This window comes from Anomalospiza imberbis, chromosome 26 (genome assembly GCF_031753505.1).
Source record: "Anomalospiza imberbis isolate Cuckoo-Finch-1a 21T00152 chromosome 26, ASM3175350v1, whole genome shotgun sequence".
NCBI lineage: Eukaryota > Metazoa > Chordata > Aves > Passeriformes > Viduidae > Anomalospiza > Anomalospiza imberbis.
In genome coordinates, this window is record NC_089706.1 from 6,603,964 (window position 1) to 6,625,020 (window position 21,057).

At 46.7% G+C, this 21,057-nt stretch overlaps 2 protein-coding genes across 5 annotated transcripts in view; one reads left to right on the plus strand and one right to left on the minus strand.

The window, feature by feature from the left end:
* Positions 1–14,585, minus strand: part of CEPT1 (choline/ethanolamine phosphotransferase 1) — a 33,278-nt gene extending 18,693 nt beyond the window's left edge. Inside the window, exons 1-4 of one of the 3 annotated variants that reach the window (XM_068173188.1) lie at positions 14,380–14,585; positions 11,655–12,055; positions 8,275–8,422; positions 7,073–7,214 (exon numbers count right to left, since the gene is read on the minus strand). In XM_068173188.1, coding sequence (XP_068029289.1) covers positions 7,073–7,214; positions 8,275–8,422; positions 11,655–11,993 — 629 coding nt within the window. In that variant the 5' untranslated portion in view covers positions 11,994–12,055; positions 14,380–14,585. Of the gene's footprint in view, positions 1–7,072; positions 7,215–8,274; positions 8,423–11,654; positions 12,056–13,048; positions 13,194–14,379 lie in introns of those variants that run through there. The other 2 variants (XM_068173186.1, XM_068173187.1) reach the window with 2 other exon arrangements.
* DRAM2 (DNA damage regulated autophagy modulator 2) overlaps positions 1–21,057 on the plus strand; it is a 146,839-nt gene that overhangs the window by 116,878 nt on the left and 8,904 nt on the right. For both annotated transcript variants that reach the window (XM_068173195.1, XM_068173196.1), the window contains exons 2-3: positions 17,959–18,050; positions 20,779–20,936. In XM_068173195.1, the coding sequence (XP_068029296.1) occupies positions 20,806–20,936 (131 nt within the window). In that variant the 5' untranslated portion in view covers positions 17,959–18,050; positions 20,779–20,805. The remainder of the gene's footprint in view (positions 1–17,958; positions 18,051–20,778; positions 20,937–21,057) is intronic.

Here is a 21,057-nt window from a genome sequence, read left to right on the forward strand (position 1 = left end):
TCCCTCCTCATGCAGCTCCTTGGCAAATAATGCTCCAAGAAGTGAGCTCTGGACCCCTGCTCGGGGGTGATCACACTCCATTCTGTATCTATTTATTTCTCACCCCTGAAAGAAAGGGATGAAAAAATATGCTGGAGTAAACAGAGCCACAGAAACCACCCTTTCTCCTAATACAGTGCCATATATCTGCATTTTACCATAACAAAAAGATTTTTAAATGGGATCAAATTTTAAAAATCAAACCATCTAGTTTAAAAAGAAAATAATTCAGCAGCAGCAGCCAGAACACAGCTCCTGTTTATGGCTGTGCTTATCAGTGTGTGCTGGAACAGACACCCACCATGCCAAGGGATTTAAAATGGGCAGCACAGAAAGGTCATTGTGGCCTCACTGCAGGGCTCAGGTGCAGTGATGATATGCAGACACCAGGCCTGAGGAGAGGAGCCACTGAAGTTCAGCCTGATAAACATTTTCAGTTTAATTATCACAGCACATGACACAGTAAATAGCTGGGAGAGGTAATAGTTGGTATTTTAGGGAATACAAGAAGAGAAATCCCCATGTCCAAACCCCACAGCCACTTTGGTGCTTCACAACAGCTGCAGTTTCTATTCATTTGTTCCTATTTTATTTTAGGTGGTATTTGTAATTCAGACATGGATCCATTTTTTTAAACAGCATCTGGGAAGATTAAGAAGGGGCATTGACCTTGGCATGTGCTTCACTCCATGGAGATGCTGGCACTGACAATGCCTGTGCCAGCTCTGCTGGGAACCCTGTCAGGCTCCTGAGTCTGGAGCCAATTAACACACAGGGGATTAGTGCTGAATCCAGACTATTCCCTTGTCAGTGCTAATTTACTGAGTGTATTCCATGCGCAATTCTTAAAAGGCCCTGTTTGACTAAACAAATCATTAGACAATTGAAGAGCCACCACTGGCTCAGGGCTCAGAGACAGCTGCAGTCAGTCCCTTCCTTGTGCTAACAGGGAACCCAAACTGAATTCAAATGGAGAGATACCCTGAGAAAATGATCCAACGACAACAGGAAACAGACACTTACTCTGGAGATGGCTCTGAAATCAAGTAAATCACTAGCAACAAAGCTGATCTAATACAGCTTTTTAAGGCTGTGTAAAACTATGGTGGAGGTTTATGCACCATCCTCCTCTTCCTCTCCCAACACACAAAACTCCATGAAAAAGTCCCAAATCACAGAAGACAAGAAAAACACTTCTGCCTCAACAGAAAACAGAAGTTATGGGGCTGGAAAACTTACAGGGATCCATCTACCAGTTAATACTCTGGTCTGGAAAATGATGATTCTTCCATCTGTCCTGTCCATATCTACTGAGCGTGCAAGTGGGATTACTAAGGCTGAGCAATGAACTGGGAATCTGAGCAGGAGACAAAGGACTGTTTTCTTAAGGGAACCACAGCAGCAAGAAAAGAAATGTTCAACATCAGAACACAAGAGAAAGAAAGGCTGAGAGTCACATGCCAGCAGTGCAAGTGCTTTGTTATAAAGTTATTAGTTTTATCCTAACTCATTCCAATCCAGCAGTTTCACTTGGGTGCAATGAAATACAATAGTGTGAATAAAGCAAACTGTACAGAAAAAATGAGAACATTAATTAGAATTATTTCCAGCACCAGGAAATTCATTTTAAAGGGAAAAATAATATTAAAAATGGGCCATAAGCCCCCTTCCTTGTTATTATATACTTCCAGTATGTAAATTTTTCCTTCTGCTGTTCACAGAGGTACACAGAAGTTGCACAGGTCAGGCAGTAGACATATGCTTGTTATGTTGCAGTTCATTATTTCACAGAGCAGTGAGAACTCCAAGGATTTACCAGAACAATCAGGAGAAGCATCTCCACACATGACCAATGGGATCGTGGCTGAAAATGCTGTTGAAGGACTTGTAGGAGGGAAGAGGAGGAGGATATGGAAACCACCCCCACCTTTTCCGTGAGCCCTCATCAGCTGCACAGGTTTCTGTGACACTGCCAGTGTGACTAAGAGAGCAGGGGGTGCAGGTTACCAGCACCAAATTTCACACCTACCACAAAGACACTTCAACACATCCTGCTTACAAGTACAGAAACCCAACACCTCCTGACATTACTTAGCCTCAGACTCTCCTCTGTAAATAACCTGGATGTAAAAGTTCTCCAAGAAGCGTTGGAAAGTTTTAAGCTCTACAATCATGGGAATGATTGCCTTATCTCAGAGTGGAGATCCTGAGGCTGTTCCCAAGGAGCAAGAACTCAATGTGCTAAAGTCTGACTTGGAAGGTTTCTATCCCTGTATTTCAGTATTTGGTGTGTGTTGTCTACGCAAGATAGAACATCAACTCCTCCTCTGCTAAGGCTGAAGAGGAGGAAGGCTGGCTTAGCTTTCTGAAATCTCCCATTTCCTCACCTCTCCTTTGGACCTTAGTGGCAGCAGTGGTGATAGGACTCAGGTGAACCAACCCATCATCCCACAGGCTCTTGGGCCTGTACAGCTGCTCCAGAGTCACTGAACAGGAATGTTTTCCTAAATTCTCCAACTCTCATCAAGAAAGGTTTTTTTGTTCAGCAGCCTGAATTATTTTGCTTTCTCTGGGGATTATTATTCACACAGCAAAGTGACCATTTTTAACTTTTCAGTTATATGAAAGGTGGTAAAAACGGATTCTTCCTCTCATATTTATGATATTCCTTTGTGAAGCCTCCTTGGAAACGCATTTCCATCTCATTGTGTCTATATTTACACACATATATACACAGCTATAATTCCTACCATCACCAACTTATGGTATTTTCATTAAAAAAGGTTGTAATAAACCAGATAATGCAGTAACTTGTAGGAGAAATGCTGGAGACCATGGTACAGCAGCCCCCTCATGTCTCTGGATGGACCCTTGAGTGTTCAGTGCCCACTGGGTTTTTTCAATATGATTCAGCACCTGCAGCACTTCCATCATGGACAAATGCACCAGGGCTTTACCTGAGCAGTTTGTGTCTCATGTCTCTCAAGAGAACACCCAGGCGGGACAAGGGAGAATGGCTTCCCACTGCCAAAGGGCAGGGTTAGATGGGATAGTGAAAGAAATTCTTCCCTGTGAGGGTGGTGACGCCCTGGCCCAGGCTGCCCAGAGAAGCTGTGGCTGCCCCTGGATCCCTGGAAGTATCCAAGGCCAGGCTGGACACTGGGGCTTGGAGCAACCTGGGATAGTGGAAAGTGTCCCTGCCCAAGGCAGGGGGTGGAACAGGATGAGTTTAATGTCCCTTCTCACTCAAACCAATTCCATGGTTTTGTGATTCTGAGCTGTGCTGCAGAATCCAGCTCTGACAGGGATAGATGGCCCCTGCATGTGGGACAGCCCCTGCAGTCAGGCTGTGCTCTGACCTTGAGCAGCTGGAACATCCTGAGCCTGCACACACTTGATTCTCTCCTCCTGCACTTCCTGCAGGCACCAGGACCACTACTAAATCCAAGTGGGATAACCCTGGATTGGGGAAGAACCAGGTGATCACACCTGGGCTCCAGAAAACATCAAGAAAATCCTTTCAGGATTTGTGCACCGTGCTCCCTATTGATCTGTTTTCCACATCATGTTCCTGAAGTATCTCACATCTGCTTCCACAAGAACACATCGAAGTCCATCGCAGCTTGCCAGTTTGATTTTTGGGATATGCAGGAAAAAAATCTCTGTTTCCAAAGCAGAGGTGCCCCAGTGGTGGCACAGCTGCCCTAATACATGACTCAGCTCATCCTGTGCTGCAGCACAGCAAATCCACAACCCAGACAAACCAGCTCCTGTGCTGGAAACCAGGTCAGGAGAGCCAAGTCCTTATTTGGGCTGCTTCACTACTAAGTGTCTCTCTGCCATCCAAAATCACCTTTCTCTTTTTCAAATGTGCTGAGTATTCCTGTTCTCCCATAAGATCATCCCCAGATCAGGTGTTTTAGGTAAAACATTTAACTCCATCCCTGCTGTTCCCTGCTGCCTTTGCACTGCTGATATTGTTACAGTGACTTTCCTGGAGCCTGCCCCACTTGCCTTGAGACACTTCCTGCTTCCTCCTGGGGAATTTTTAAGCAATACTGACCTCTAGCTATTTGAGCTGTTCAATCAACACCAATTGCTTTTTGAAGAGTACAGTGGTTGCCAGGATCTAATGGAATTATGTGATCATTTGAAGATGGAGACAGATGACAGAACTTTATTGACTCAACTGATTATTCTAAATCCTGGTGTAGCACAGGGACACCCCCACAGCTGTCAGGGAGAAGAAAACCTACAGAGTTGATGCATTCAGTAATTGGGCCCAACTGAACAAAGTTTTCCTCTTCCACCTGCAGAATCTGTAGAAATCTCACAGAATGGATCCCATTTCCTCCTCCCTCAGGGGAACTGATCCTACCCTGCAATCTGACATGCTCTGCTCATCTTTAGGGACTAGTCAAGGTTGGTGCAGTTGACACCAGAGAGAATCATGGAATTGCTGAGGTTGGAAAAGCCCTCCAGGATCAACAAGCCCAGCCTGACTGATCCCCACCTTGTCATCAGCCCGAGCACCGCATCCAGCTGTTCCTTGGGAATGGATAAGGACTCCAGGCCTCCCTGGGCAACCCCTTCCAATGCCTGACCACCCCCTCCTAGGAAGAAATTCCTCCTGATGTTCAATCTGACCCTTCCCTGGTGCAGGGTCAGGTTGGACATCAGGAGGAATTTGCAGTTTGAGGCCGTTTCCTCTTGTCTGTCCTTTATTCCCTGGCAGCAGAGCCTGACCCCGTCCAGGCTGTCCCCTCCTGTCAGGAGTTGTGCAGAGCCAGAAGGGTCCCCCGAGCCTCCTTTTCTCCAGGCTGAGCCCTCACAGCTCTCTCAGCTGCTCCTGGAGCTGCAATCCCTTCCCCATACACAAACCACACACTGTTCCACAAGCACACACTTTGTGTGGCACACTAATTTCCCTGTTTTTTTAAAGATGGACTTTTCCAGCAAGACAGGCTGATTCTATAACTCAACATTTTAGGCCTGTGTGGAAGGAGAGAAATACAATCTCTCCCTTTAGCACCCTCTGCTCTTTTCCAAGCCATTTCATTATCAAGTTCTCTCTGCACTGAAATACCGTTTCTTGGACACATCACAAATAGAGTAAGTGATAACCAGCTGTCTACTCTTTCCTGCTGCTTCGGAATTAAGGCAAGTCAAAAACACCATCACATTCCCTAAAACATCACTACTACACCCTCTCTCTGAGGATTTTTGAGAGTCACAACACATGGGATACAGACAGGAAAACGCTCTTTTTGGCTCCTTTCAACAGCTGTCTCTGATCCCACTTATTCAGGATTAAGGATGCATAAGTCTGTGCACTGCAGTGAATCTGAAAGGGTTGATAAAATACCTTTTTATCAGTTTTAGATTAGTGAAATGAAAGCTTCATAAAAAAAGTGTCAAACAGTGAGAATCTTTTAACTGGATAAATAGTCTCATGGTTTATGCATTAAAATGAACATCAGCTTATGACAGTCTATTAACCTTGTGACAGAGGGCAAAAGAAGGAACAAATATGTTTACTACACAGTGCTGTGTTATCTAAATTAATGATACACACATGTAGGTGCTTACTGCCTTATCTGAATTAACTACATATCAATGGTCACCACATTCTTATATTATTATAAGGCCAGGCAAAAAATCAAATTTACTAAAAAATGCCTCCAAAATACAGACTCCTCACAAAGGAATGTCCCAGTCAATACCAGCACTGACCCAAACACTTCTCTGCAGCACAGCAGCAGTTTGGGGAGGTTGATACTTCCATCTGTGAAGTCAAGCACATGTCAAGGTCAGGCTTTTGTGTTCTTTGATCGATATCCAGAAATCTTTGATTATCAGGGCCCTGTAAAGTTCAAAGGGAGCTAAAAGCATTCAGACTTCTGGTACAGCATGAAAGCGAGACTCCTAAAACAGGAAACTATTTGAGCTACATGTCTTATTTTAAAGATTTAAATACCAGAATGGGATTGTTTCAGTCAATATGCTTTAGCATAGGCACAGTTGGAACAGAGTCTAGATTTTCTTCCTCTAATAGACATTTAAAACTGATCCACCATCTTAAATTTTTGAGCAGAAACACAGAAGTTTCTCAAGAGCATCTGCATTATTTAAACAGTGTCCTGCCAATAAAAGCTGTCATATACAAGAGGCCCACTGTTGTACTGTTTAAGCAGTATCTGGGTACCTATAGATAGCAATTATAGACCATAAATAACAGTCTATTAGACATCTGGATGTAGTTGTTTAAGAATTGTTTCAAAATCCCATAAACTAAGGGCAAATTTCAGTTTCCAGATTAAAAAAAAACCAAAAAAACCAAAAAACCCCAATTCTCCAGTGCATTTATTTGAAATGTGTTTACTCTGTGAATGCAAACACAGAATAAATTCTCCACGTAGAATACATTTATTTCCCCATTAAGGTTAGAGAATCCCACAGCTCACGAAGCCCTTGTGTTGCACCTCCCACCCAGCCTCATCCAGCAGGAAACAGGATTTCTGCTCCACACCTTGGCATTGCAATTTTGGTTCCATTTATTAACAGAACCATGATCTGCTCTAACCAAAAGGGATTCCGAGCTTTAAATCGGAGGCACAATGGCAATTAATACAGTATATTTTAAGGGTTATGGTTAATATTAACGAATAACTGCACATCACAATCAAGAAGTATCAAGACAGAGTTTAATGAATGCTAAAGCCAGACTGCCACCATCTGACCAAAGCATTCCAGTCTTGGGATAAAACAGCAGGTACTTCTCATTACTCATTTTGCTTTACATCACAACAAAAGCTCTAATTAACTAATAGGCCAAAATTATATTTTTACCACTCCTAACACAGGCTAAGGGACATTCACTATTAATTACAGATCCAACACCTGCCAGAAGCTCTAAGTGTGTCACTATGGATAAAAACAATTTGCTACTGCTTTGAGGAGCTGCACTATGGCCACACAAGGTGCAATTCAGGAGAAGAGGGTGCCTTTCCCTTTTTCTCAGCCAGGTACTTACATGCCAAAGCGCAGTGTCCCCGAGACGTACGTCTGCCAGTGCGCGCAGTAAAACATGAATGTCCCAGCAAAACAACAAAAGAACATCCAGTCAGGGTTGGTGCCCAGCTGCACAGCAATACAAGTTCCCAAAACCACAAAGACTGCAGGAGAAAATCAGTCACAGAGTGAAAAGGGTGGATGTGTGTAAGCATCCTCACCAGAAGCAAAGTTAACAACAGGGCCCAGAGGAGGGACAGTGGGAAGGTTATCCTGGCATGGTTATTTCACAGACATAAGAGATTAACGCTTCCACTTAAAAATATAGAAGCTGCACAACACAGATTTCAATCCATATCAGTAATCAGAAGTCACCAATATTAAGGGTTTCTAAGTCTCCTACATTTTCATTCCCTGTGATGCCTAACGTCATTAAGGGACTTGAGCAATTTCTACAGCTGCAGCCTGCAGCAAGTTTTGGGTTTTTCTTCTGCATTTGCCAGACATTTTTCCCTGTCTTCTGAATTTTTCTGATGGCATTAAGAAAATCAAAGGTCTGGATACATTCAGGATGCATAACATATCTAAGCTTTCCCCTCCACCCTTTCCATATACAACTCTGATAAAGAATTCCTAAAATTTAAAGCCTAAGACCTTTAGAATTTAAGGAACCCAAAACACATGATCAGGAGTTGGACTCAATCTTGTGGGACCCTTCCAACTCAAGATATTCAATGATTTTTCAATTTTTTTGCAATGGGGTAAACTTCAGGCTGGCTCAATGAACTTCACCTACCCAGGAATTGACCTGGCCAATTCAAATCTTAAACTCTGACTTGTAGAATCCCACTGCTTAGGCTTAGACCTGTCTTGGTATCACTCTGTATCAAGTCAATATGAAATAATACAGCACATTATTATGACAATTTCTTACAGAAAATATTTTAGAACCAAGACTATGCTAAAGCATCATATAGAAGTCCTGGCTCAGGTTGAATTAGTCACATGCTTAGTTTTGTTTGTAATGTAATACAAGAGAAGACATTCAGCTGATCCAGAGCACTGTTCTATGGAAAGAAAGGTGACTTTCTTGGTTGAAAGTGATACATTCAACACTATCAGTTGTCCTTTCTTCAGTAAAGAAGCTTTTTATTGTATTGCAGATTTGATCCCTGAAACAGAGTAATTTAATCCTCCTACTTCAATTAAAAATGACAACAATACCTGTGGACAATGAATCACAGCCATGATCAAAAAGCTCTCCTAAAGGAGTGCTGCTATTTGTCCTTCTTGCTTGTTTTCCATCTATAGCATCCAGGGATTGGTAGATGAAAAGGCCACAAGCACAAGCAATGTATGCCCAGGGAGGTGCCTAAGAGAGAAAGGCAATCACAATAAGGTTTAAAATAATCTTCAAAAAAGAGAAAGCCAGCTCTCCCACAGCCTGACAAAACAGTTTTCTCTTTGCACATATGTCCTCCTCTCCCAGGGACCTTTCAGCAGCTGGTCCTTGCAAGGACAGACAGAATGGGTTGTTACATGTGGAATGTAAATAAACCAGTGACAGATTAATAGCAACAGCCCCTGCTCTAAAGTAGGAAGCTGCATTGTACAGCTGGAAAAATTGTAACACTACATTTGCAAAGCAGAGCAAAACAAAGTCCTCATTAAATACATGCAAGTTGTCCCAGTGATTTCAGAAACTTGGGAACTTTTAGCCCCCAACTTTGTCACAAACACTTCACCAGTGTTCATCTTCACCAGCCCTTCACCAGTCCACCACCAGTTGAGAGCTGTGTCACTGCCAGTGCCCAGACTTTGAGTCCAAGAACATTTCTGGAGCTCTGCAGCACAGCCCCTCCACCACCAACTGTTCCCTCCAGTACGAGGCACCAGCAGCATTGCCAAATCGAAGTTAAGAATCCTTAATGGCCACATGCACAGTAACGATTTCTACTCTGACAGAAACACAAACAATGTCAAAGCCCTGCTAGAGCAAGATTACAATGCAAGCTTTTTTATGCCTTTTGAAACATAAACCATTAAGAACACAAAAGCCAGGGAGTTGCCATTACTCCATCTCCATTTACACATCAATAAATCAGATATTATTGGCTATTTTGCAATCTTCACATTTGACACACTTTACAGAAGTGAACATTTATGAGCAGCTTCATTCTACAGACCACACCAAGAAAAACCAAATACAGCTTAATCAAGCTGACCTGCCTCTCATAAAGCCCAGGTGTCCAGCTGGTTTTGGCCAACCCAACTATGACTAATTTGTAGCACATCAACTTAAATATATTTCCTTCTACAACTTGCATTGCTCCTGCCATGTAACAACAGTTCATTCTGCCCCAAAAGCTGCCACTGTGATGTGCTTTCAGTACTGTCTGTACAAACAGCACAAGGTGAGAAAGGGGAAATGTGTCATCCAAGAGGAGAGCACCACTTTTAGCCAAGGTTCTGATGCCACACAATCCCCTCCCATTTTTATCCCTCATGTACAGATTTTATCTGCCACCGTTAAGTTAAATTGCATCACCCTGAAGGTGATGCAATCTGCTGGCTCTCATTTCTTAAAAGCTCCTTTCATGAGCAGTGTAGGTGTTTCCACCTTAGACCTATTTATATCCAAGTGAGATTTCACAGCTCTCTCCTTATCCAGGTAATTTTTCTTTTTTTTTTTTTTTTTTTTTTTTTTTAAAGCTCAAGTACCATTCCATCAGTCAGCACTTTTCCAGCTGGGTCCTCCCAGCTAAGCAGGAAGTATTTGCATCCCTTTACTCTCTGGCTGCACAAGGCCCTGAGCGACAGCCCTGCCCTGGCTGCACCTTTCAGCAACAGGAAGGGAGGAGTCACTCTTGAAAGAAAGCGGAACCAAGGCTGAGCTACAAGGAGGAGAAAATTTACATCAGAAATCAATAGTGGTTTGGGGGAAGGAAGAGAAATTCTGCTCCTGGAGTTTCAGAGCCTCATTTTCTTTGCCACACAGCTCCTTGATGCTTAAGAAGCACCTCCCTGGTCATACTGTGCCATGTGGCAAATCAGATCAGGCCAAAAGCTGCCTCAGCACCAAGTTATTTTTCAGTTCAAGTGAGGAGAAAATCTCATTCACCTCACACAAAGTACTTCTCAAACTGTTAAACACCGAACAGTGCTTTCATACAGCAGCCTGCAGCTAACACTGAATTTCTGATGCTCTGAGTGCAGCTTCCTGGGCACTTCAGGAGTTTAATTACCAACCAAGATACAACTGTTCTCCAATTTTTAATTTCTGCTCTGGTTTAGTGATCCAAACCAGCTCTGGGTTCCTGAGAGCTGAAGTCTCTCTATCACACTGGATTGAGCCTCCATGTAACCCTGCTCAGAAGTAAACACAAGTTAAACCAACCCACACCACAATGCCACAGCCTGGAAAAGGAAGGAATTGCTCCAAGTATTCCCTGCTCAAACTGAATAGTCACTGTTTATCTTACACCTGCCAAATTCCACAGGTTATTGTGAAACAATCTATTTCAAAAGATTTCTAGGAGAGGCAAACATCCCTTTCCCATGTCATACCTGGAGCAGGGATGCAGTGCTGACTGTGCCAGCTACGTGAGATTTCGGAGTATGGTGGTGAGCAAACTGTATCCTGCTGGATTCCCAACCTCAGCTGGGAGACTTGGTTAGGAAGGAGTTCAGATGTTTTAAAAGCTGGAACTCTTGAGACATTCCCAGCCATTTGGTGTTTAATACATTTCTATACCAAGTAACTCCCTTTCTCAGTGCACACATAAAAACAGCTTTTAAGATTCAACATTCAAGTGAAAACTCCTCCAGTGCACAAAAATGAGTCTCCAAGTGCCTTATGAGGTAACTGGTGATAGAGGGAAGTTGAAATGCCTCAAAAAGACTTTTCTACCCCTGAAATCAGGTTAAAACAGTTCTGCTCAGGGCAGGTGAGGAGCTTTTAGAGCATTCAGATCAAAGAATAATACCACTGACTTTTATCTGGCCTCCTCACAGCACGGCCACAGCTCAGGAACACAACTCCACCATGCTGTGCCAAAGTCCTGACTGAGCTGCCAAGACACAGAACCTGTGGGGCCCAGGAAGGTGTCCCTGTGGCTCACTAAGCTGGGTTTGGTCGCACTACCTTTGATACCTTAAGTGGCACTACTCTAGAGTTCAGTGCCTTGGCTCTGGTGCAGCCCCAGCGTGTCCAACCCACCCAGCTCATGTGGCAACTCTGATCCCAGAGCCGAGGGAAAGTAAACAGGTACCAACTCCTCCTGCCACACAGGCCAGGCAGCTGCAGAGCCACTGCTCCAACTCCTGGCAGGGCTGAGCTTTGTGCAGCAGGTCCCTCATGGCTGCTTTGGGTCCGATCCTGCTCCATATGGGTGTATTGGCCCCAGGAACTGTCTCACTCCAGCATCCACACGTGCTCTCTCTGCATGCCAGCATCACAGAGAGGCACAAACATTTACAGAGAACAGGTCACAAGGACGAGGACTGCAGGCTGAACAGCAAGAACCAGCTCTCCCCAAAGCGACAACCCACCCAAAACCAGTGACAGCAACCAAAACAAAGAGTGTCAGGAGTCCACAACTCACCTGCTCTGTAGCTGTTGGGCAGTAACATACTAATAGCAGAGTTGTAAATATATTTATTAACAGTCCGATGATGGTGATCAGGTTGGGGGCAATCCAGGCTGGAACTCTTCCAACTAACCATTCCCAGTAGCCCTGCATGAGGGGCTCAAGCAGGGACCGTCCGGCACTCTGGTATTTGTGCTCCTCTAACCGTTTGAGCTGGTGCTTGGACAGGGGCGGCGTGGGCAGCTGCACCAGTTTGCTGAGCACGCAGGCAGCGCTGGGGCCGTGGCCACAGCCTGCGGGGCCCTCCAGGTGCGACTCCCCACATCGCCTCTTGACGCTCCGGTGCCCACTCATGGGTTGGGTGGCCTAGGAATTGTCTTGGGCAGGCAGCAGCTGGGCTGGAGAACCATAAGATCCTGCAACACAAAGAGGCAAGACACACCTGAGCACACAAATGAGATTTTAGGATACCAAAACTTACCAGCTGATGCCCTAAAGAGCATTTCATTTGCCATCAGCAAAGCAAGATTATTTCATAGGACTACTCCTTTGCAAGAGAAAGTTATTTAGAGAATTGCTGACAGAACAACAAGAAATAAGTGTTCCAAATGCAGCTGTAAAACCCTGCAGCCACCAGCTGAAATTCCAGTAGCAGCAGAAACTCCCAACTCCAGCAGAGTTGTGTTACAGACTGGGGCACAGCCAGACCCCTCACACCTCTCCCAGGAGAGCAGGCGATACCATTCAGGTTATCAACTGACAGCAGCAAAAACTTTACTCACACTGAAAAGCATTAGGTTAAATTGGTTTGGAGCAGCTTTGTCTCCGCAGTGATGCGGGACAACCACTTAAAAACAGTTATGCACGGGTTTTTTTCAGATTTCTGTTCCTTGTTTCAGTTTTGCTATAGCTTTTTCCTCTCTAAATTTAACCCAGCTCATTTTCTGTTCAACTCTCAAGATAGACAAGAAAACATGCAGGAGATGGAGAGCTTTAGCTGGCCAGAGACAGCATGAAGCAGCTGTGAAAAGAAAATAAAGGGTCAGGAACAACTTTTCCAGCACAAACAAGAACCCTCACAATGTTCCATCTCCCTTGAAAGCAGGTGACCAGAAACATGCAAGTCTCCAGAAGAAGTAGAGAAGCAGTAGAGAAAGGGGGTTAAAAATAAGTTTGCTGTTCATCAGTAGGAGATAATAATGAAAAAAAAAAAAGAAAAAAAAGAAAACCCGGTGGAAGTCCAGCAAATAAAGCAGAGAAAGGAAGAAGACAGAGAGCTCTAAAACCATCTGCACTGCACGGGTAGAGAAAAGTGTGCAAATCAAAGGTCATCGCTGGCCTAAGAACAAGTGATCCGAGCTCCACTCTCCACACCCTCAGCAAGGCAAATTCCAGCAGTGAAAAGCCACCTCAGGCAGCGCCGTCAGAGGGAGGAGAAGAGAAAGCGGCAGGGCCTTCGCTGTGTTCGGTAAGCTCGGGATGAAGCAGAGCTGCACCTCTCCAATCGCCAGGAGACCAGAATTAGTCACCGCGGAGGTCCCTGTGGGCGTTGCCCTGGATGACCAGAAAAATTACTCCCAATTTTCCCTCATCCTGAGGGGATGAGCCGGGGGAAAACAGCCCAGGAGCGCTTCGTTTTCCAAAACAAACGCCCGGCGCGGCTGCCGCGGGACTCCCACCGGGCCTGGCAAACACCCGGCCGGGGAGGGGCCCAGGGCATCCCCGGGCCCGCCGACGCTTCGCCCCCGCCCACGGCGCAGCCCCGGGTCCCCCCGGACCCCGGCCCAGCCCCAGGTCGGGGCCCTCCCCGCGCCCTCAGGCCCCCGCCCGGCCGGGGCAGCCCCAGCGCTACCTCCGCTCCCCGCACCGGGCAGCGCTTCTTTTACGCCCCTTTTGCGACGGCCGGAAAGGAGGCGGTGGCAGCGCGCGCCGGGGGCGGGGCCGGGGCAGTGCGAGGACGGCGCGGGAGCGGCTGAGGTGAAGGGGAGGGGGGAGGGGACCCAAACACCGAACCCGCGTCGCTCTCACCCCTTCCACCCCCTCAGAGAAGCCACAACCTCCCCTTCACCCCTCCTGCCATCTTTGTCACCCCCTAGCGACCATCCCCCGGTCTCCCTGTCACTCCTCTTAGCGACCGCTCGGTGCTCCTGTCACTCCCTGTTACCCTCTCCGAGATCCTCTGTCACCGCCTCAGGGACCCCCCTTCGTCCCCCTCAGCGACTTTCCGGTGTCCCTTTCATCATGTCAGAGACCCCCTTGGAAGCCCCGTGTCCTCTCCTCAGAGATCCTCTCTTCCTCAGTGACGCCGTGGCCTGTCAGCCCTCACTACGCCCTCAGTGATCCCCCAGTGTCCCCTGACCCCCTCCATGTCACCCCCACCCCACTGCAGCCCCCACCGGGTGCCCTGCAGTCCCCACTGCCCTTCGGGATCCCCAGGAACCTCAGCTGTCCTCTCTGCCTCTCCTGACAAATCTCCCTCATCCCCTTTGTGCCCCCCTGGCAGCCACAGTGACCCCCACCACCGTCCCAGCGGCGCAGTGACCCCCCCCCCGCCTCATCCTCAGTGAGCCCCCATCACTTCCAGGACCCCACTGAGCCCCTCTGCCCCTACATCTCTCTGCCTTCAGCCTCCCCTTTCTCCCCTTCATTCCCTTTTCTTCCTTTCCTAAACCTCCCTCCGTCCTGGTTCCTTTTCCCTTTCCTCTCTGATTGCCCCCAGCACCCCCACTCCCCGTGTGACCTTGCAGTGACTCCAGTCCCAGCTGTCCCGTGGGAATCTCCCGGTGGCTCTGCTCTGAGGGCTCAGGTGTTTGTAGCTGACACTGTGGTCAGGCAGGTGGGATTGGCCAGTTCTGTGGGTTCTTCCCTGACACACAGCTCGTGGATCAGCCGCAGCGCCCAGCCACTGTCACAGTGTGCTGGGTGTCCCAAACAGGCTTGGGGACATCCTGTGTCACAGTGTCCTGGGCCTGGCACTGTTTGGGTTGGCTCCAGGCCATGCTGTGTCTTCCCAGCCAGGGAACAGGAACAGAGCCAGAACATGGAGACCCCCTGGAAGCTGCCCCACAGGACTGAAAGATTTCATGGCAATTTTTTTGGTGTCTGTACTGAGAAAACACTCAAAATGGGTCAGCTGTCATTACCCTGCAGCAGGGACAGCAGAGGTAGCACATTTCCTACCTCCTTACGTCAGTGCTTTGAGGATCAGTGACCTTTACCCGTGGCTTATCAGTTGGACCTGACCTGTGCAGGCTGTTCAGACACAGCCTCATCCAGCCTCTGTTTGTTTAGGAAGGCACAGACAAATTCCTCTGTCCTTCCCTCAGCACTGTCCACTGGACAATTTGCTGGAGACAAAAGTAAGTGTCCCTTGGTAGGGCTTTATCTCTGCCTGTGTGGCTGACAGAGCAGGGAAGAGGCAGGTTGGCAACCCAGAGATCATCAGTAATTCAGGAATTTCCCTTTTCCCCACGTAATTCAACCATCTTTGCAGCTTTGTCATTCCAGGTAACATGAACTTCCTGCCCTTGATGGTCTTGTCCACCATTCATTTTCCCTAGGAGATTCTATCCACATGCTCCCTGGGTAGGGCGTGGCTGCATTCTTGCACTGGGAGAAGCACTTCCAAGAGGGTTAAAATCTCCTTGGCTTTTGAAACATTTTCTTCACTTGCTCTTGATTTTGGAAACAATCTGTGATAGTCAAACCGGAGCTTAAAAAAGCAACCCTTAGAACTCCAAAGTGCCTGAAGATCAGGATAAATGTTTAAGAAAATTATAGTTATATGGAAAATTGAGGCTGCTCATTGCTGTTGTATAAGCTGCTTGCAAAGGAGCTTATGAAAAAACAAGGAGTTTGCGTGTGTGTTTTCCTTCTCCCTGTTGAAAACAATGGGATAGGACAAGGTGTTAATAATAATTTATCTCAGGACCTTGTATCTGGCGCACATGGCAATTCCCTTCTGCTTCCTGGTGTTTGGAGGTGCCTCTTTCTGTGACCAGGCAGAGCTTGGGAGTTGGCAGGGATGCAGGGCAGCTGCACAGCAGGAAGTTGGGACAGCCTGGAGTACACCATGCCCTGACTGTGCCCAGGGATTTGCAGAGTGAAGCCTGCGTGGGAGATGTACAGTCTGCCCCAGAGCAGTGGGAAAACTGACTTGATTCCACTGTAAAATATTTAATGAGGAGAGAGATGTAGGGAGATAAGAACTCCGGGTAGACCTTGACTGACATAAGAAATTTTAAAGGAAGAGAAATTTATAAAACTGTTTCTAGTGTAAGGAGAGTTAGTGAGGGGGTTTCTACTGGGGAAGGCAAGAGGGCCATAGCCCAACTGGTGCTGTCAGGATGATCCTCCCGGGGGGCTGCAGATTTCTCCTGAGGGACAGCTCTGATCTCTGCTCTCTGTGACCAGGGATAGGACTCAAGGGAATGGCTGGAGCTGTGTCAGGGGAGAGTCAGCCTGGATATCAGGAAAGGTTCTTCCCCCAGAGGGTGCTGGGCACTGCCCAGGCTCCCCAGGGAATGGGCACGGCCCCGAGGCTGCCGGAGCTCCAGGAGTGTTTGGACAGCGCTGCCAGGGATGCCCAGGGTGGGATTGTTGGGGTGTCTGTGCAGGGCAGGGGTTGGATGTGATCCTTGTGGATCAGTTCCAGCTCAGGAGATTCCATGATTCTGCCAGCCTGCACATACACTCTCAGTAAGAAGCTGTGCCTCAGCAGTGCTCTGTGGTGTGACTGAAGGTGCTTTTGTGCCAGACCACATGAAAATTATGATAAGTCACGTGCAGGGCTCAGCTCTGGGTTCAGGGACAGCTCAGGGTAGATAGATTCCCAGTCCTAACAGAGTGAGGGCTCCTCTGCTGCCCAGCTTGCTTTGGAGCGGTGCTGATGAGCTGCCTGTGTGGACATGATTATTTTGTAGTAAGGGCAATATGCAGGGAGAAATTGGATAGCTGTTCTGCGTTACTAAGCTTGTCCTAGCCCAGGTAGATTAGTCTGCACAGGCATGTAAATACCCTCAGCAGGTAGAGAATCTGCATTGTCTGTGAGCTTCATCCCCACAGAGTTTCAGCCCCTCTGCATCCCCAAGGCAGTGCCTCAAACCTGTGGGAGGTGAAGTCAGGAGTTATGGAATGTCTGATTAAATGGACAGGCAGCATCTGTGGCTGAGGCCAACAGTGGGACAGTCAACAAGACCAATGCCAGGTTCTGCCCTTGGGTCACAACAATCCCATGGAATACTCCAAGCTGGGGAAGGAGTGGCTGGAAAGCTGGGAAATGATCTGGGAATGCTGGTAACAGTGGCTGGACATGAGCCCAGGTGGGAAAGTAGGCCAATGGCACCTGGACTGTCACAGCCATGGTGTGTCCAGAAGGCCCAGCGTGGTTCCCTGTGCTGGCACTGCTGGGGTAGCTCCAGTCCTGGGGACAGCTCCGGGCCCCTCCTGGCCGGAGAGACATTGAGGGGCTGAGGTGTGTCCAGGGAAGGGAACAGAGCTAGGGAAGGGCCTGGAGCACCAGGAGCAGCTGGGGGGCTCAGGCTGGACAAAAGGAGGCTCAAGGGTGACCTTCTGGCTCTGCACAACTCCCTGACAGGAGGGGACAGCCAGGGGAGGTCAGGCTCTGCTCCCAGGCAACAAGGGCCAGGACAAGAGGAAACAGCTTTAAGCTGCACCAGGGAAGTTCAGGTTGGATACTGGGAAAAGGTTCTTCCTGGGATATGTTGTCCAGCACTGGCACAGGCTGTCCAAGGCAGAGTCACCATCCCTGAAGGGATTTAAAAGCTGTGGATGTGGCACCTGGGGATGTGGTTTAGTGGTGGCCTTGGCAGTGCCAGAGGAAGAGGTAGACTTGATGATTTTAGAGGCCTTTTCCAACTTTAATGGTCCTGTGATACTCAGGTTGCTCCAGCCCCTCTCCAGCCATGTATTTAGCATTGCACCAGCAGGACATTGGGATGTGTGTCCACAATGAAATGGGAAGTCTCCATGTTCTGTTCCCTTTCTTAGGTGAAAGCCGTGGTCTTAGGCACTGGTTTTAGTTGCATTCACTTCATCTCTTGAAAGCTCTTCAAGTTAAATGGTTGTGTAGAAAACTCCTAAAATCAAAGAGTCTTAAGCACCATTTTTTCTTCATTTCTACCTGCCCACTACACACAAGCTTCACTCCTTAAACCACTTGGAATGCAGGAAAACACCTTGGGTCAAGCCAGCAGTCTAATCTGTGTCCAGTCAGCAGCAGTGACTAACAAAAGGTGCTAAGAAGAATAAACATGGCAAAAGGTACCTCACATCTTGCTTATTTTCCTTTACATCTCATAGTCAGAAAAATGAAGCGAACGTGGAGCTTCAGCAGAAAAATGACCTTGGATTCCCCTTAAGTGACATGTCCTCTGATGCCCTTTTTCTCAGGTATGTGGAATGTGATTGGTTGGTTCATTGGTTGGTTGGTTTGTTTGCAAGGCAAAGTATGTTAGCTCAGAAATAAAATCAAGGCACTATGAATATTTAAATGTGAAATGAAAAGTATATTCAGACTGACTGGTTGGAGCTGGGAATTACATGCCCAGAAGCATAACATTTATAACAGAGAATGTCATGCAAAATCCGCTTTTCTCTTTCAAATTCCCAATTTACTTATACTAGAGATGGGATTGTGATGTTACAGTCATTACTGCTTGCAGTCTTAAAATCATGATCAGATGGCAGACTTTATATTTAGCTTAAAAATAGGCAAGAGATCAGGCAACTTGAATTCTGTCAATCTGTTCTTATTCACTACATATCCTTAAACACCTTTACCTGTCACCAACCAGCTTTCTCACAAGCAGTTGAACCTTCACCTCTACAAGGCTGTAGTTGTCCATTCTGTGCAAGAGTTGTGAAGGTTGATCAGCTCTGATCTCTTGCAAGATTCACCCACTTTTGTTTCAACTTTTTTCTCGCCATGAGACTTTCTAGTCTTGGTGCTTCCTCTTTCTTCCTTTTCTCTTCCTCCTTTCCTTCAGCCTCTCCACCCCAGGCTATGCCCTTCTAAAACCTCTCAGTACTTCCTTCTAATTTGTTTCAACATTCTTTTGCTTTTCTCACATACAGATCTTTGCCTGGATGCCTTTGGATGTGCACTCTCCATTATTTGCTCTTCACCTTTGTCCTTTTTCATCTTCCATTTACACTCTCAAGTTTGAACTACGTTGAAACACTTTTTCTCCTTTTCTCTCCAGTGACCATCAGGAAACACGTTTTCTCTGTGAGGGTGACTGGCACTGGTCATCTCAGGCTCCCCAGAAAAGTTGTGGTATCTCCATCCTTGGGGTGCCATCCTGCACTACTGGCTCTGGTGGCCCTGTTTGAGCAGGGAGATGGCCCAGGTGACTTCTAGAGCTCCTTCCCCCCTCAGCCATTCTGGGAGGCTGAAATAACTCTGGCTGAAATAGCTCTGGTGTTTGAAGCTAGTAGCAAATTACTTCGCTTTTGCAGCAAGAGTAGGGAGAAGTCACAGTTCTCTCTGTGTGAGCTCACTAGAGCTAAGAGCCCTTCTTGCTCTTAGAGAACTGGGTTGAGACACAGATTTGCTGTCAGAGTGGGATTTAGGGAACTGGACAGTGTGAGTACAGAGTCATAATTTCACTGCACTGCACATGAATCTTTTCCTCCCACCTGTAAAACAGCAACTGCTGTGAGCAACCCTTGAGTTTGAGGGTTGTGGTTAGTAGCAGTGAACTCAGATAGCTGAGAGGTCATGAAGCCAGGCTGGATGGAGCTCAGCAACCTGCTCTAGTGAAAGGTGCCTCTGCCCTGTTAATATGGGTATCGTTATTATTGATATTACAATCCATGGGAAAGTTCTGATTCACTCTCCACAAAGGAATTGGGTTTATGTTCTCAAACCTCCATCGGTGATCTCTTCCAAATGTTATCTTTACAATATAGAATAAATAGATCTAAACATTACTTCAGTTTTGATTTAATCTAAATTATGAAGAGTTTTTATATTTTCACTGACATTTAATCCAAAACATTGATAAATTAAAAAAAATTTAAATTAATTTTTAAATTTGTTGCAGAATGGCAAAGTCATTTTATGTGCCACTCTGTGAGGTACCTCAGCACAGGCTTCTCCTTGGCAATACCCAAATCTAGGCAGGATGGGAGCAGGAGATGTGGGGAAATGGAGCTGTTTGCTCAACATTAACACAGTGAGCCCGGGAAACCCCCCAGTGCTTTGAGAGAGCCCATCAGCACATTATGGAGGGACAACAAAATGAGACTGTGAAGCAAAAAGGACTCAGAGTAGAAAATAAAACCTATGTGTGTGCAGCTAATGGCAGGGTTAGATGGGATATTGGGATATTCCTCCCTGTGAGGGTGGTGAGGCCCTGGCAGTGGTTGTCCAGAGAAGCTGTGGCTGCCCCATCCTTGGAAGTGTCCAAGGCCAGGTTGGACAGAGCTTGGAGCAACCTGGGATGGTGGAAGGTGTCCCTGCCCATGGAAGGGGGTAGAACAAGATGGGATTTAAAGTCCCTTCCAGGCCTGGGACTCTATAACAGATGTCAAGTCACAGAGTCGGACAGGGAATAATTGAGGGCAGGTATTAAAGTAATTTTGGGTGATTTCCTCCACATCTACCCAGCTAAGTGTTAATAGAAGCTGGAGGCTCCACCACAGCCACCATCAGTTGCAGTGTCAGTGCAGGGACACGTTCTCTGTCAGCTCACTCTACTGACCTGGTGTTGTGACACAAGGCTGAGAAGAAAATGGAGTCAGTTACTCACAGTGACCCACATGACCCTTTTCTGGCAGCAAAAAATCCAAGCCACATAGTAAAATGACAATACTGGTTTCTAATGATACTCTTAAGAATTTCAGAATTAACATTTCCAGATTTAATTCTGCTTATTTATGATTTCTTCTGTGAAGCCAGTGTTCACTTTGGGTTTGCCAGAGAGGACTGAGAGCAATATCAAACTGCTGTATGGGAAGCAGCCTGCCTCAAGGAAAGCAAAATTTCAGAGTCCTCATGGTAAAATGCTAGATAACCTTTGAGAATCTCAGTAAACCTTTGAGAACTCAGTAAATTTGAGAATCTCAGTAAACATTTGAGAACTCTTAGTAAACCTTTGCATTTGGTTCTTCGCAGTGTCTGGAGGCAGAAGTCAGCCCTGAAATGTGGTGGTTCCAGCAAGGCCTCTCATTCCTGCCCGTGGCGCTGGTTGTGTGGTCAGCAGCATCGTTTGTGTTTTCCTACATTACTGCAATTGTCCTGCACCACGTTGACCCTTTGGTGCCCTACATCAGGTCAGTGATGTCCAGCCTGTTTCAGAGCACTGAACTGACCCCACTCCTGTGAATTCTTCCCAAGTCCAGACTTAAATAGCAGTTCTTACCCAACAGCTCCAGTTCTAAAGTTACTCTTTAT